The sequence below is a fragment of the Thermobia domestica genome, chromosome 7 (genome assembly GCF_964235325.1).
Source record: "Thermobia domestica chromosome 7, izTheDome1.hap1.1, whole genome shotgun sequence".
NCBI lineage: Eukaryota > Metazoa > Arthropoda > Insecta > Zygentoma > Lepismatidae > Thermobia > Thermobia domestica.
The window spans coordinates 214,806,167-214,824,580 of record NC_137460.1 but is presented as its reverse complement, the minus strand read 5'-3'; the positions used below and the strand labels follow the sequence as shown (position 1 = coordinate 214,824,580).

General features: G+C 40.0%; 1 protein-coding gene across 1 annotated transcript; it reads left to right on the top strand.

The window, feature by feature from the left end:
* The first annotated feature begins 3,886 nt into the window (after window positions 1–3,886).
* Window positions 3,887–6,020, top strand: LOC145689524 (uncharacterized). Its single transcript, XM_081763701.1, has 2 exons — window positions 3,887–5,822; window positions 5,965–6,020. The coding sequence occupies exon 1, from the start codon at window positions 3,887–3,889 to the stop codon at window positions 5,663–5,665; it is 1,779 nt and encodes a 592-aa protein (XP_081619827.1). The 3' UTR covers window positions 5,666–5,822; window positions 5,965–6,020.
* Window positions 6,021–18,414: the final 12,394 nt, after the last annotated feature.

The window sequence follows — 18,414 nt, the reverse complement described above, 5'->3', positions numbered from 1 at the left end:
TATGGAGGGATATTTAAAATTATTCCCTTAAATTTGATAAGTACTTTGTGAACCAATTTGTTCCGCTTTAGGGATGAACCTTGCAATCGTCCCGAGTTCAATTCTTGGAAATGTTGAATTTAATGTCTCCGCCGATGATGAGAAATGATGAAATGAGAAAACATCATAAACTTACTTGCTTGCGGATTGAAGCAGAGACCTCACACATCAGAAAAAAAAAACGCTGAGCCATCATGCCAACTTCAGTGCGAGCAGTTTTGCGTATGAAAAGAACATGAACAGATTATGTTACATTACTACACATTTCTGCTCGTTGTTACGCATAGAAGCTTGTTATTGTGAAATTGCAGAATCTGCTTATATTACATCAGCATTTTTTCTCAGCTGACGGACTTTTAAAGCTCAACTTTACATTTATGTCAAAGACAGTTTCGTAACATATCGATGAGTGTTACATTTTTTCAATCAAGTTTAAGAAAAATGAATCACATTTTAGATGTGGTAATTTGAATGTCGTAAGAAACTAACGAGTCAACGGTATGATGTCATTATCAAAATTGCGATACTAGATGTCGTAACGATTGATGTGTAAGGAGAAAAAACGTGAATAATGTCACAACCAATCAGATTGCTTCTTACATCACGTTTCGGCTCATGATGAAAGCTGTGTTTTCATTGGTTCTCCGTGATGTCATTGATTCATTTTCCTCGTTTCTGATTGGCTGATAGTGATGTCACTTTATAGTTGAACACGTTTTAGACCTAAATAAATTTCTTAATTTCATTTTCAAATCCTACTTCCACGAAGATCTTGAATGAACGTAGGTGTACCTCTAGTGACAGCGTGACTTTACTCCGTTCCTTGAATTTGAGGTAAGTATCAACCGCGTTTCTTAATATCAATGGAGTGTTTTTGCATGAGGATAACATTGTTATCACTGTTTTTTTTTTATTTTAGCATGAATTATTTAGCAAATGGAAGAATAACCCTCACTTACTTGACCGGGGATCGAATTAGGAATCCCACACATTAGAAGTAAGCACGAGAAAATTGTTGATTTTGGTTTAGCGTCCCTTCAGTAGTGGGGTGCTAGGAATACAGCTTAATGTTGAATTTGAGCGCATACTGGGTGTTGAACCCGGGCCACATCCCACACATTAGAAGTAGGCACGAGAAATTTGTTGATTTTGGTTTTAGCGTCCCTTCAGTAGTGGGGCTATGAATACAGCTTAATGTTGAATCTGATCGCATACTGGGTGTTGAACCCGGGCCAGAGGAACGTAACGCTAACCACTTAGCTCAGTTTCTGAAAGTAAACAAAGAAACTACGCACGATTTTGTTCCCTACAACGTGAGACGTGGACTTGCAGTTTAATGTGGGATCTGATCTCCCGCCGAGAAACGAATTCGAGTCTTTCTTGCCTTAGCTCGAGAAAAGCAAGCGCATGAGATTTTGTTTTCGTTTCATGTTCGTCATACGTTTTAAAGTTCAGTGTCAGAGGAAAAATGCTTACTACTACAAACGATTCTTTCAGCACAGTTAGAAAAACAATTTCATTCATTCTTTTTATCACTACAGAAACTTAGGTCATTTACATGTTGATGTTGGTCCGGGTTTGACGACAATAAAACGTTTCAGTAGTAGAACTATTTGAGATATGATCATTCTTTTAGGATTGATCGTGTAGTCATTTTGATAACGTAGTGATCTCTGAATTCAATTTTAATTCGTGCTTTTTTTCTCTTTTCGTTTTAGATATTTGTTTTTCTTTGCCTATTCCTTTTTTTGCTTACCTTACCTTTTTTCCCTATTTGAATATGGCTACTTCTGGCTTTACTGTCTTGCGAGAAATCAATAGACAATATCGGCGTTTTAATCTTGAAGGACGAATGCTGGAAATTCAAATCAATGCTCCGACAAGTGGCACCGATATTGTGGAGTGGGTTCAGACCTCCTTTCAACAGATGTTGGATTACTTATTGGAAAACGTCGACGAATTATCGATGGTTGGATTGTCGATTTTATCCCACGATGAGAAGAACAAACCGTTTTATTTATCTTTCCGGCGTGCAAGTAATTTGACACTGGAGACTTTATGGGCATCCTTTGATCGCATCCTTCAAAGTAACGATAGTTTTCTCATGAACGAACCGTTCATTGTACATTTTCATCATGTGGATGTGCCCCGTGGATTTGGATTGGTGCGTCGAGGTCTTTTACCAAACGACGAATTATTAAAACGCAAGAAAGGCATTCTACGAGTAAAAAACACCGACAAGAAATGCTTGGCTTATGCAATTGTGATTGCTATTGGACTAAAGAAATATAAGGATACAAATAAGAAACTGTACAGACAATATCACAACCAGAGAAAGTGTGTTGTTCTCCCAGCCGTACATGAACTTTTGTCCAGATCCTCAGTGAATTTAGAGCATGGGGGATCCGTGGAAGAATTACGACAATTGCAACGCTACTTAACCGATTATAAACTTACCGTGTACACCAGTTTTTCCGGAGAAGATATTCTGTATGAAGGGCCTGGTGGCGAAGACAAAATTCCAATCAATTTAATGTGCATCAATTCTCATTATGACATCATCACGTCATTAACGTCGGTTTTTTCTACTAAGTACTATTGTGCTGCATGCCATAAAAAATATGATCATCGTATTGCACACGTCAAGAACTGTTCGGCCATGTGTGAGAAATGTTTGCAGAAACCGCCATGCAGTAAGACCAATACGGAGAAGCAGTGCCCAGAATGCAATCGTGAATTTTATGGTGAAACATGCTATACAAATCATCTGACTGTACCATACCATAAGGGCCAACCAATATGCAAGATGGTGAAACAGTGTTCCAAATGTCTACGCATTTATTCGTTTGTCCATACAGGGGAAAGACAACATGATTGTACTGATTATTTTTGTAATGTGTGCCATAAACACGTTACGTCTACCCATCAATGCTACATGAAGCCTGATACGACTCAATTAAAACCTGGAGTTCCATCAGTGTTACATGCCAAGAAGGCTATGATTGTCTTCTATGATATCGAAGCCACACAGGATACTTTCTTCGATGAAGACACGTTCATTCATAAGCCCAATTTACTGGTGGCCCAACAAGTATGTTACAACTGTGTTCAAGATGAGGATATACATCATCCGTGTGAAGTTTGTGGACAGCGGGAACATATTTTTCAAGATGATCCGATCAATGCCTTTCTTGCGTATTTACGTCAACCACGACCCAACATCAAACTTATTGTATCTTTGGCACATAACTGTAAGGGATATGATGGTCATTTTATTCTTAAATCTTTAGTGGAAGAACATGAATTGAAACCTACCTTGATCTTGAACGGAGCAAAAATTTTAAGCATGAAAGTGAATCACTTATCGTTTATTGACTCCTTAAATTTCATGCCAATGGCTTTAAGTAAATTATCCAAGGCATTTCATTTACCAGCGACCAAAGGATATTTTCCACACTTTTTTAATACTGCTGCAAATCAAGCGTATGTGGGAAAATTACCGGACATCCATTATTATGGTGCAGATGAAATGAAAGTGGATGAACGAGAAAAATTCATGACATGGTACAACGAACACCAGAACGATACGTTTATTTTCCAAGAAGAATTGGTAAACTATTGTGTCCAGGACGTCAACGTACTTCGATTGGCTTGTATATCTTTCATGACCACTTTTGAACAAGAAACTCACGTCAATCCTTTCCTGGAGACTATCACTTTGGCGAGTGCGTGCAATTTAGTATTTCGACGAAATTTCTTAAAACCTAATACTATTAGCATTCTTCCTGCACGAGGATACCGTCACAGAAACAATCAGTCACGGATTGCTTTGCAGTGGCTTGCCTACATGGAAGAAAAAGAGGGTCATTCAATTCTGCACGCTGCGAGAGGAAAAGAAGTTTATGTTGCTGGTTTTCATCTGGACGGCTACTACCAAGATCCTGACACTAAAGAGGAACACGTGTATGAATTTGAAGGCTGCAGAATTCACGGCTGTCCTCTATGTGTCCCTACAGGCCGTGATCAACCCATTTATGAGAACTCCGAAGAAACAATGAACTATCGCTACGAGAGAACACAGCGTAAAATGAAATTATTACGATCCATGGGATATAAAATACATGAAATGTGGGAATGTGAATTTCGTCAAGTGTTAAAATCCAATCCAGCATTGGCCTCTTCTTTAAGCACACATCCTTATACTAATAAGACACCATTAAATCCAAGAGACAGCTTCTATGGTGGCCGTGTTAATGCCATTAAATTGTATCACGTCGCAAATGAAAATGAAGGCGAAGAAATAAAATTCTTGGATATCGTCTCCCTGTATCCTTATGTGAATAAATGTGGACGGTATCCAATAGGGCATCCACGAATATATCTACAGGGAGATCCAGAAATGCCCGACATTCAAGATGTCAACGGATTGGTCAAGTTGAAGATTTTGCCTAGCAGAAATGTGTTTCATCCAGTGCTGCCATTTCGCTCAAATAAGAAGTTGTTGTTTCCACTTTGTGCTGCCTGTGCCACAGCATTAAATCAAGATTCTGAATGTACACATTCGGACAGTGAACGAAGTCTAACAGGAACATGGGTGTCCTATGAAATTCAAAAAGCCATTGAACTTGGGTATCAAGTCATTGAAATTTACGAAATTTGGGATTACGACATCACCGTATATGATCCAGAAACCAAAACTGGCGGATTATTCAGCGAATACATTAACACATTTTTGAAATCTAAGCTGGAAGCTTCTGGTTGGCCTGCCAATTGCGTCACCGAAGAAGAAAAGCAGCAGTATATTCAAGTGATACAACAACGTGAAGGCATAACTTTGGATGCAGCAAATATAATGACAAATTCAGCACGTCGTAGTCTTGCAAAACTCTGTTTGAATGCCTTCTGGGGACGACTCGCTATAAGAGACAATTTCAGCCAAACGACCATCATTAACGACCCCAAAGAACTGTATCAGAAATTAACTGCTCCAGACATAAAAGTCAACCAAATTTTACCTGTTAACGATTCGTTGTTATACCTTTATTGGCAGTATGAAGATGATGTTCCAGTACAAAATCACAATGCTAATGTTGTCCTTGGAGCATTTACAACGTGTCAAGCTCGTCTGGAACTCTACAAATATTTAGAACTGCTGCAAGAAAGAGTACTATATTTCGATACAGATTCCGTGATATTCACGCAGCGACCATCACAGCCCACAATAGAACCAGAAGTATTTCTTGGTTCAATGTCAAATGAACTGGAATCAATTGGACCAAAAGCATACATTAAAAAATTCGTGTCTGGTGGCCCAAAACAGTACGCCTTGGAAATCTACAACCCCGACACGAAATCAACCAGTTATGTATGCAAAATTCGTGGATTCACACTCAATTATACTGCAAGTCAAAAGTTAAATTTTAACAGTCTGGAGCAAATGATCATAAATCAATCGAGTGAAAAAATCTCCATTAGCACGCCGCACAAAATTTACAGAACCCACGATCATCATCTTGTCACAAAACCTGAAGAAAAGAAGTACAGTTTCAACTATAAAAAACGCCGATTAATACCAGACACATACGAGACATTGCCCTATGGGTATAAAAAAGCCAGAACAGAATAACAGCCATATTTTCCCCTAATCCCACCAACATCACCTCCCAAAGACGGGGCAAAGAATCAACGCAACACGGGACATGCTTCAACGAGGCCACAGCGGAAACAAAACTCAGATGACATCACCTTGCAGAAACCCGTGGAGAAAAAAAAAAGGAATTCAGGTACGTCACATTTGCTTTTCTTTTTCTCACCTCACTCTCTCTTGATCAGTTAGTTCGATGTTAATAATCTGTTTTTCTTCTTTCACAGGAAACAAAATAAATATTACCGTGTATATTCATATGTTTTATTTTCTCTTTACAGAATTTGTACCCGTCACGGACACGTCTTCCTTTGAAGAAAAAGAAATTCTGTATTCTATTTCACGTGCTAAAAATAAATGTACAAAAACATGATTCTGTGTTTTATTTCACATCCTAAATCAAATTCTTTTTCCTGTACTGCGATTTCAATTTCTTTTTTCTGAATCAGTTTACCGGTAAAATAAATCAATGTTTTACGAAAAAAAAATCAAACTAAATTTTTGTTTCAGAAAATTTTTTGTGTACGAAAAAAAAAACTGATTCAGAAAATTTTTGTGTACGAAAAAAAAATGTTTTCAGAAAAATTTTTTGTGTACGAAAACAAAATTCTGTTTCAGAAATTTTTTTGTGTGTACAAAACAAAAACTGTTTCAGAAATTTTTTTATGTACAAACAAAATTCTGTTTCAGAAAAAATTTTTATGTACAAACAAAATTCTGTTTCAGAAAAATTTTTGTGTGCAAAACAAAAATCAGTTTTCGTCACGAAACTGCTCCGACTAAATGAATCGATTCATTCTGATAGTGTTGGCAACACTGGAGAAATTTCGGTAAGTATCGCTCAGACCCTGAGTTACAGCGAACACAACTAGATTCGAACCAGCAACCTTACATGTCTGATTCATCTCTAAATACAGCCAACTAAACAATAAGATTATGTGTATACGTCAATGCTTTGCACTGAGTCAACAAGGTTTTCTTCAAGGTCAAAGTTGCACACGAAGTAAAAAAGATGACAACGCAGATCTTCTATCTTTCTATATGAAACATAAACCTAGTATAAACTGCTCGCACTGAAATGTGTAATGTAACATAATCTGCTCGTCTTCTTTTCATACGCGAAACTGTTCGCACTGAATGGAGTACGGCGGCTCAGCGCTTCAATCCACAACGAAGTAAGTTCATGTTTCCTCCTATCATTTTTCATCATCGTTTCAAGGGGACGTTAAACTCAACATTTCTTAAACTAACACAAAAAATCGAACTCGGGACCATGACATAGTAATCAACAAACTGAACTTCTCAATGGACCATGGTGACTCAGCTCTTATATCTGATGTGTGAGGTCTCTGCTTCAATCCGCAAGCAAGTAAGTTTATGATGTTTTCTCATTTCATCATTTCTCATCATCGGCGGAGACATTAAATTCAACATTTCCAAGAATTGAACTCGGGACGATTGCAAGGTTCATCCCTAAAGCGGAACAAATTGGTTCACAAAGTACTTATCAAATTTAAGGGAATAATTTTAAATATCCCTCCATATAACGTAATAAGGCTCCAAAGGAAACGATAACTCCCAAAAAAGTAAACCATTGTACTCTATTATACAACAAAAATGTCTCGTGAAAGATAATAGGATAAGTTAAAAAAAGTCCAAATTTTAATATTGTTTATACTCATCAAAGTGTACGAGGTGCGATACTCCCCTCCCCCCCCAACTCCTGATGTAAATCAATGTGATCTTATGTGTCCTGAGTGATCCCTGCTCCAGTTTCCTCCCACACTTTCATTCCTTTCTCATCGTCACCGTCTCCTTTAACCTAATCGTGGGACGTAAACTAAAGATTTCATTTGCACCAGTGTTAGTCCATCTCATCAAAGGGATAACAATCCGAACCGCATGAGCTCCTGCCGGGAATCGAACCCTGGTCTCTCACGTTAAAGACGCATACGCTAACCGGTTAGCCACAAAGGAACTCCAAAGTTTTCGAGTTTCATATTAATACTAATACTAATTTATACTATTACTGAGGTCTACTAATTCATAATGTAATAGGTCATCAAGAAAGAAATCAAACCTTGTTTTGGAAATTTTATACTCATAAAAGGAAACGAAACAAGCCATCATAAGTTCCAAGCTAAAAATCCCTGTTCAGTGACGTCAAACGAACATATTAGATCGAACCAACTACCTCTAATTCATTCATACCAGTAGAGGTGCGGTGGCTCAGTGGTAGAGCGTTCACCTCTGCTGTATGTGGTCCCTGATTTAAACACCTCGAAAATAGTTTTGTGGTGGGCAACATTATGCTCCAATTTTCTCCCACACTTTCATTCCTTTCTTATCGTCACCATCTCCTTTAGCCTAAATGGCATAAGCGTGGGACGTAAAACTAAAAGATTTCATTTGCATCCGTGTTAGTCCAGGCATAACAATCTCCAAATTTTATGCCATAAAAGGGAACGAAAACATTCGTAAACCTGTACTATTTTATAACGTAATGAATCATCAAGACCATATTTTTAGTAATTTTAAAGAATCATCATGACCTCTGATCCAATACTCCCAATTCAATGACGTCATAGCAGGACCAAGGTACCTCTGATTCATTCGTACCAGCGTTCATGGCCCCTGAATAAGCATAAGCAAAATTTCAATAGGTGACGTAATCCCGGCCAAAGCATCCCCTAATTCATTCATTATGGTCCATGGAGACCCAAATTGAATAATCGAGAGTGAGGCCAAGTGGGGCGATTACTACTGTCATACAACCTTACGGGGGACATTTTTATTAGAAAATGAGGCACTATTCTGTTTTAGTACGACACAAATTTGTAAAATTTACGGAAGAAATGTGTTACATAATTTGAAGACAGCATTCCATGAGTAATCGAGTTATTTTACAAGTTACCTTTTTGTGAAAATAAAATATACGTTCAATATAGTGACCTATTGTTGTGTAGTTGTAATGGGCAAACTGGGCTGGTTTCACATTTTATGGGTGCACATTTGTAAAATTTATGTAAGAAATATTTAATATATTTTTGAAAGAGTATTTAACAAGAAATCCAAATGTGTGGGCGCTGAACCTGCGAGTTCCATGTTTCTTGAGAAATACCACGAAGGACCAAAGCAAAGCAGAGAGTTAAAACTTATCTGCATAGAAGACTGCAAGCACATGATACAAGGTGAATGAATTACATACCACTTCACATTATTTCGCATATAGTCCTTGGGACTTGTTAGTAAGGCGCCTTCGCTATCACTCTGTAACCGGACATGGAATCCTTCAAAAATTGATCCAGTCGGTGCGTCGTTCACAATGAATGTACGTTGATTACAGGTTTCATAACGCACATTCCACCTTTGAGAAACACTTGCTAAGGCTGTAAGGATACATATGGTGTTTTAAAAAATAATACTTCATATAATGTAACTGTAGTCATACAGTGTGCAAAATGCACTTCATGTTATGAATGTAAGTATAGTATGTACTGGGATAGTGCATTTTCCGCCATTCGAAGACACTTGTCAGGGTTGTGAGGGTTAATTTGACTAAAGGGCCAATCCATGAAAAATGATCGAGAAAAAAGAAAAATTGCCGCTCGACCATCTCCAAAAAATTATTTTTTCATGAATGTTTATCCTATATCAGGGTACTTCAAAACCGCATTTAATTAACATGCCATAGCAAGACAACGGCTGCCGCTATTTTGCATTTTTCGATCTTAGGCATTTACTTTGTTTGAATATCTTAGCGTGTATAGTCGTCCCAAATTGAAAATTGCTGGACCTTTCCAACTCGTGCAGAACTAAAACTTTGATCTCTTAACATTTTAGCCTAAAACCACTTGAACGGGGTGAAATCAGGGGCTGCAGTAGATACATTTTTGGACATTGAAGACATGTTTCAGAAGAGGAAACAACTGACCTAGAGGTCTGAATTTATGTGTCCGTGTAGTCTGGGGTCGTAAGTAAATATGAAAAAATATACAAACGTGTAGCTGTTCCCAAAGGCCTGAAAAAAATCGTTAATTTGGGGAATTATGCCAAATAACATACTTCACTGTCCAATATCTCCAATGAGTCTGGATAAAAAATCTCAAAGTTTGGGAATATTTAGTCCTATAGTATATCATAACACACAACAAAGCGAGTTTTTTGTTTTTGAGCAGAAGAGGGCCAAACTATTAAGTAATGACGTCATATTCTAGGAGGTGTTCTGTGCATAAAATCTACTGGAAATTTGTTGTTGTGAAGTAAAATAATTTAGGATGAATGGTTAGTCCAGTCAAGGCTCGCAAGCTCGTTTCTTTCCTCTAGTTGTGACACTAGTCTTATTACACACACAGCAGCAATGGTGAAGAATGCCGCTATCAGCAGAAGGCGAGGAAATTCAAAATGCACCCTTGACAAAAACTCCGTAAATAATCCTTGCTCTTACTGCTTGCTATATCAATGATACTCAATCATGTTTATTATAGGCTCAGTGGTAGAGCGTTCACCTCTGGTGCTTGGGGTCCCGGGTTCGATCCCAGCCCCCGCCAAGTGAACTTTGTGGTGGACAAACACCGTGTGCGTGGGTTTTCTCGGGGTTCTCCCGTTTCCTCCCACTTTCTTCATTCCACCATTTCATTCATTTCTCATCTTCACCGTCTCCTTTAGCCTAACCGGCATAACCGTGGGACGTAAAACTCAAAGATTTCATTTCATTTTCAATCATGTTTATTCTTTTTTAGCTGTCAACTCATGCAGGAGACTGGGTCCTTTCTTGTGATCTACATTCTCAAGTCAGTGAACACTTACTCGCTGTAATAACTGACTGCGGAAAGTAAACGTTATTACTCAATACTATGACCCCTTTTGCCCAAAAACACGAAACGCGTTTTGTTGTGTGTTATGATATACTAAAGGGCTAACTATTCTCAAAATTTCATATATTTATCCAGGCCCAGTGGAGATATTGGATAGTGATATATGCTAAATTGGCATAATTCCCCAGTTTTACGAATTTTTTCAGGTCTTTGGAAGCAACTACAGATCTGTAAATTCTTCTGTGTTAACTTATGTCCCCGGACTACATGCATACCCAATTCAGACCTCTAGGTTAGTTGTTTCCTCTTCCCAAACATGTTTTCAATGTCCAAAAATGTATCTAATACAAACCCTGATTTCACCCTCTTCAATTGGTTTTAGAAAAAATGTTAAGAGGGCAAAGTGTTGGCTTTGCACGAGTTGGAGACGTCCAGCAATTTTCAATTTGGTAGGACAAACGCATGCTGAGATATTCAAAACAACATAGACGCCTAAAATTAAAAAAACGCAAAATGGCGCCAGCACCTCTGTCGCCATAAGATGTTATAAAAATTAATTAATTGTGGTTTTGAAGTACCCTGATATAGGATAAACATTCATGAAAAAAATAGATTTTTTGGAGATGGTCGAGCGGCACATGCTTGATCACTTAGAGTGGATTGACTCTAAAATTCTATTTCATGAATGTAAGTCTCCACCAATAAAGTGTGAAAGTACGTGAGTGAGTTGTTGTAACCACAGGTTGGAGCGTGTATTTCATATTTCCTTCCTTTTTTGCGTATACCAATCGTCTGTAGCGCACCTTCCTACGGATTCGCTCCTACGTGGGCAATCCAACATGAACTGCCCTGAATCAAAATAAACGGAATGCTAGCTTGTAGTGACCAATTAGAACAGGTAGGTGCGTGCTTTTTCAGAAGTAATCTTTTTAATAGCATAGTAGTTGGTACGTATATCGTTTATAGCATAACTATATGTAAGTATATTGTTTACAACGTACAAGTTAATCATATTATGAATCTGTACACATTTGATGGATAGGTATAAAGAATATAAAGAGGTATTAACCCTTTATTGGGTAGGATTGATTTCAAGCAACATCGCAATTCTGTTGCGTTATCCGCACGAATTGTAACTTTAGTGATCATTTAATTTGTATTATTCCTTTCATACAATATTCATATACATGACTTGAGGGTCGCTTCTTTACATACTTCTAATCTTCGTCAACAGGGGACAGTCAAAATTAGTATTGTAGAAGCTTTATATCCTGCGTTCCGCGAAAGTTTTTTTTAATTTTTTTTAATTTGTGAACATTTTTGGCGGTTTACTTAGTATTCATATAGATCAAAGCATGGTACGCCAAATGAAAATGAAAAGAGTACTGTACGTCGGGAAGGTTTTAAAATATATGTTTAACTTTCGTTTGCTTGTAAGAAAAGTAAGTGCTTTACCGGTATTATTGTATATTTTATTTTATTATTAATTTTCTTTTAAGATTCAGCTTGACCTTAACGTTTCTGGCAACTGGTGAATTATTTCGAAGTTTTATGTATACTACTCGAATACATGAGAGCACAATAAACCTTATAATCCCAGGATAATACCTTTCGGTCTATTATTGGTGACTATGCTTAGGTATAGATAATTTTTTATCTTGTGTAGGTATTATAGCATTTGCCGATTAGTTATTTCATTAATAAAGGAAAAAGTAACATATATTGTCTTTACTAACAGAACTTTACTGTATTACAGGTACCTTTGACCAAAGAAGAATGGGAGAATATGGCCAAGGATTTCCTAACAACGTGGAATTTTTCAAATTGTATTGAGTCATTGGATGGGAAGCATATTGAATTTAAACCGCCTAAAAGAATGGGACCATACTATTATAATTATAAAGGAACACACAGCATCGTCCTCTTCGCTGTGGCAGATGCGAAGTGCAAATTGCTGTATGTAGATATGGGTAGAAACGGTAGGCAGAATGATGGGAGCGTATTTAGGGCCAGTTCGTTAGCACAAGCTATTCAGAGCAATACATTACCCATTCCGGATGATCAACCCTTACCAGGAAGAGCAAAACATTTACTGAATGTATTCGTTGCTGACGAAGCGTTTCCTCTTAGCAGGAACATAATGAGGGATACGGACAAAATCTCGCCTGGGCAAAACCTCGCGGAATAAAATCTCGCCAGTCCGAAACCTCGCCGGGTCAAAACCTCGCAGCCGAAAACCCCGTGAGCCAGGATCTCGCCTGGTCAAAACCTCGCGGCCCAACATCTCGCTTGGCCAAAAATTGCGCAATGAAACCTTTCCTCAAAATTTACCCAATGAGTTCCTTAATATGCAATTCCATACTACAAGTAATAATAATAATAATATACAAATCGTGTGTGTGTGTGTGTGTGTGTGTGCTTTCTTGGGGTATTCCAGTTTTCTCCCAACTTTCTTCATTCCATCATATCGTCATCCTGATCATCTACGTCTTGTTTAACCTACAGGACATAATCAAGGGATGTAAAAACTCACATATTATTTCATACTTTCATAAATATTATTCGACTTTGTTACAATTTCCTAAGGTCACCGTCAAAGTAAAATAAAAACCATCCCAGGCTCAAACTCCATCTATATTGAAAATTTTATCGAGACAGGTCGGGTGGTTGAAGAGTTAAGTCAAACGCGGTCAATTTAATTTTTATGTATTTCTATGTTTCCCCCTTTCCCTCCGCCTTCCCGAAAATCCATTCCAGGCGGTAACCTGATATGTCTGGCAAATTTCATCGAGATTGGTTTCTTGGTTTAAGAGTTATTAAGTTTTATTATTTTTTTATATCTCCCCCTTCACGTAACTATGCTGTCAAAGGGAAATTACAAAAGACATCCCAGGCCCGAGTCTCATCTATGTTAAAAATTTGATCGAGATCGGTTGGGTGGCTCAAGAAGTATGATGTCACAAACATAATAATTTTCACTTTTATAAATACAGATTTTCAAAGCACGCGTTAAATTATTTTCTTGTAATTATTTTAATGCAATTATGTGTTATTACAAAATATACATATATAGCAATATATAGACCATTCTATATCGAAAAAACCGTCCTGACGAGGTTTTATACTGACGAATGAATAGGGGGTTTAATGGGGACGTCAGCAACGAGGCTATATGTCCCCGTCACGATTTACATGGTTGCTCTGGACTAAAACATGTAAAGAAAAAGGTTAAAATACTAGAGTGCAATAAACGAAAGTGCTGCTAAATAAAAACATAAAATGAAAAAGAAAATAAAAGAATAAATAACAAAAACAATATATAGAAAACAATAAAAGATAACAGAAATTAAAAGTTTAGCAGCAATAAAAATCGACAACACATTAAAAACGCTCAGAGAACGTGAGCAACCCCACAAGCTTTAACAAAGTCCAGTACCCGGCTAACTATATCATGTGAATCCCCCAAAGCGCGGGTAAGAACAGAAGGCAATCCGAAACGTTCTCTGAGAGCTGAGTATTCAGGACATTCAACAAGAATGTGCTGAATACTCAGCGGGACTATACACTCCTCACAGTACGGACGGTTCAATCTTTGCAGCAAGTAGCCATGCGTCAGATGAGAGTGTCCGATACGCAGACGCGCCAGGAGCACTTCATCTCGACGACGATGGCACAACGACGTACGCCATTCTCCTAGAAGTGGCTTCACTACATGTAACTTATTCTCAAGAGCCTGGTCCCAATCTGCTTGCCAGTGAGAGCGCAACAAAGAAAAGAAATGACACTGAAGATCGGAGCAGGGAAGGCTATGCTCCAGTGCAACCCCGGCCAAGGCGGCGTTCTTGGCAGCTGTGTCAGCACGTTCGTTTCCCCGGATGCCGACATGACCCGGCACCCAGCAGACAACGACGACACAACCCTGTTGCTGCAATTCATGGCATCTCACAAGAATGTCCTGCACGACAGAGTGCATACTAAAGACATTCTGTAGACTCAAAATCACACTCTGAGAATCGGTGCAAAAAAGCACACGACGGAGGGAAAGCGTGAGAGCGTGGTCTAAGGCAAGCTTAACTGCAGTCAATTCAGCAGTGAACACTGAACACAGGCGATGTAAAAGAAATTCGGAGCTGGCCCCGTCGGTGACAAAGGCACAGCCTACAGAATCCTCATTCTTAGAACCGTCCGTAAAGAACACACTAAAATCGGGGTACTGATCTAACAGTGCGGCAAACTCTTGCTGGTACACCTGGGGACTAGTTTGCTGTTTCGAATGCATAAATAAACGTAAATCATGGCGAGGGAGACGAAGCAGCCATGGGGGAACAGCGCAAAAGTGAACCAATGAAAGAGAGGGCCACACGAAATCGTCGCCAAGGAAACTCTCACACGCACGGATGTACCATGGACGTGTAGAGCGAGGACGTGCAGCATAGCGCTCGTATATCCGACCACCACGGAGACATGGTCTACACGGGTGGTCTGGAATACAACGCACATGCGCAGAATAATTAAGAAGTAGTCTGCTGCGACGATATGATAACGAAGGTTCATTGGCCTCAGCATACAAGCTGGCGACGGGACTAGTTCGGTAGGCGCCAGTAGCAAGACGAATACCCAGGTGATGCACTGTGTCAAGTTGTCGTAACAGAGAAGCACGAGCAGAACCATAGACAATACAGCCATAGTCTAACTTGGACCGAATTAGACTACGGTATAAACAAAGTAGAACAGTACGATCAGCACCCCACGTGCGGTGGGAAAGGACACGAAGGAGATTCAGAGAGCGAAGACAAGAATATTTAAGAGTCCGTACATGTGGTGCCCACGACAAGCGACGGTCAAACACCAGACCCAAGAAACGGACTGTATCAACGAATGACAAACGGGTGCCATCGAGGTACAAGTCCGGGTCAACAACGCACGTACGCTGCCGGCAGAAGTGAACACATTGGGATTTCTCGGTGGAAAAGCGAAATCCAGTCTCATTCGACCAGCGAACGAGACGATTGAGAGTCAGTTGAAGCTGTCGAGTAATGCCGCGAAGGTGGCGGGAGCGACAGAAAATTACAAGATCGTCAACATAAAGCAGACCAGACACAGGAGCCTGGATCTGCGAAAAAACGCTGTTGACTGCGACAGCAAACAACGTGACACTAAGAACACTGCCTTGTGGAACACCATTTTCTTGTACAAAGCGCTCTGAGAGAGTAGAGCCCACACGCACTCTAAAGTGTCGCTCGTGAAGAAAATTCGAAATAAAGTGGGCCATATGCCCACGAAGACCCCAGTGGTATAATTGTTTTAGGATTCCGTAACGCCATGTGGTGTCATACGCCTTCTCTAAGTCGAAAAATATAGCAACAAGATGCTGGCCGTCGAGAAAGGCGTCTTGAATTTCACCCTCAAGATAAGCAAGATTGTCGGTAGTGGAGCGGAAACGACGAAATCCACTTTGAAATTTGCTCAAAAGGGAATGCCATTCCAAATACCACACCAGGCGCTTGTTGACCATTCGCTCCAGCAGCTTACAGACACAGCTCGTGAGAGCAATGGGTCTGTAGCTCGTGGGGCTAGTTGCGGCTTTCCCTGGCTTTAAGATGGGAAGAACCAGGGCCTCACACCAAGCAGGTGGAAAAAACTCCTCAACCCAGAGGCGATTATACAGCTGCAATAATGCAAGCTGAGAATCGCGGGAGAGATTGCGCAACATATCATAGGAAACACGGTCAAGTCCGGGAGCAGTATTGGACGATTCGCGGAGAGCAGAATCGAACTCAACGAGCGTGAAAGGAGCGTTATAGTCCTCACTGTTGGCGGTACGGAAATTTAACGGGTTTCGCTCCAGCTGAGGACGTGAACGAGCAAAGGCTGGTGGGTAGTGATCTGACTCAGAGATAGTGGCAAAATGGTGGCCCAAGATATTGGCGATCTCTGAGGGATTGGTCTCTAGAACACCATTCACCGTTAAGGCTGGGACAAGAAGTAAAGAAGCGGATCCGTTTAGGGAGCGAACCCGACGCCACACAGCTGACACAGGCGCGCGACTACCGATGGACGAAACGCAATTCCTCCAGCCTCGGCGCCTCGAGAGCTTGACCAGACGCCGAGCACGAGCACGCAGAATGCGGAATCGCTGAAGACTGTCTTCTGTGGGATGACGACCAAAAGCGGCAAGAGCGCGCCGACGAGCCTGGAGAGCCCCACGGAGTTCCGCAGACCACCATGGAACACGCCGGCGAGAAACGTCGCCACCGCACTCCGGAACGGAACCACGAGCAGCATCAACAACAGTCCGCTCAAAAGCCCCAGCCACAACAGCTACAGGGAGACCACCATGACAATGAAACCCACCGAGCTCACGGAACCCACGCCAGTCAGCACGCTCCAGACTGAAGCGGCGGGGAGGAAAATGAGAATCAACTGGGAGACCCCCAACAAACAACGGGAAGTGACCACCGCCACAAAGACCAGGACGCACTCTCCAGGTCAACGAGGTCAAGAGACCAGCACCGCACATGGAGAGGTCGACACAAGAACACGCGCCATGGGCAGTGGAGAAATGAGTAGGACCGCCATCGCCAAGGATTATACTGACGAAATTTCTTCACAGGCAAGATTACGTCCCGCGTAGTTTAGACCAGGCGAGATTCTGTGTCTAGAGATCAGGACCGCGAGGTTTTGACAAGAGAGATTTTGGGACGCGAGGTACTGGCAAGGCGGGGTTTTGTCCAGGCGAGGTTTCGGCCCTGTGAGATTTTCGCCAGACGAGGTTTCGGCCCGGTGAGATTTTCGCCAGACGAGGTTTCGGCCCGGTGAGATTTTCGCCAGGCGAGGCTTTTATCCTCGAGGTTTTGTACCCAAACGACATAATGAAGCCGTACCCTAATCATAATTTAAGTAAGGGTAGGCGAATATATAACTACCGATTAAGTAGGGCACGCTGAGTATTGGAATGTTGTTTCGATATTGAGTAATTGATTCCTAATTTTGCTCACTAAGATTAATTTGGTGCTGAAAAAGTTCAGCAGATAGTACTTACGATCTGTGCATTGCATATTTTTCTCAGCGAACATAATGCATATTCGTATGCACAGCTCTCATAGGAATGTACAGAAACATTTACATAGTATTTCACAACTTTTAGGGGATAGGGTAGGGCAAGTTCCACTGGAAATAAGTAGTGAGTTTGAGGCCTACTTCTCCATTCTATTGGGTGCAATACCATAGCAAGGGGAAGCTATTAAGTAGGGACATTCGTATAGTCAACATGAGCTTTTAGTAATGTTCTCTCCATCTTGACTGTAAAGAGTGTGTGTTACTTATATGCATTGTATTGCATTCTGAACACCAAATTTAATGGATGTCCAAAAGAAGCTTTTTCTACATATTTTCAGTCAACATAAAGAAACATGTATATTTTCTTTTGTTCTTTTATGAAGACTAGAACATTTATATTTTTGCATGTCTCATCATTTTGTTCTACATATATTATGCATTCAAGTATGTAAAGTGACGGTAAATTTGTAATGTTTAATTTCCCGTAATGGATAAAATCTCAACACGCATCTCGGAATGAGTAAAATTTCAAAAAAAAAAAAATGAATCAAACTCCTAGCTGGAGATGCCATTTTTGTACACGCACTTTACATCATAAAAGAGAAAAAAATGAAAAAAATACCGAAGAAATAATGGCTTGGAAACGCCAGTTCTTTTAAACTCGTTACTATTTTTAAAAGAATGATCTAATGTAGATGTTTTATTTTATATTTATATCTAACATGAATCATAAAATTTTAAATAACTTTTGAAGGAAAAAATCCTATTCATGACGTTTTCCTTTTAGGCCATAATTGCTGACTCATCCATACCCCACTGAACAGATGCTCGAAAAGCAGTGTGGCCCTCACCACC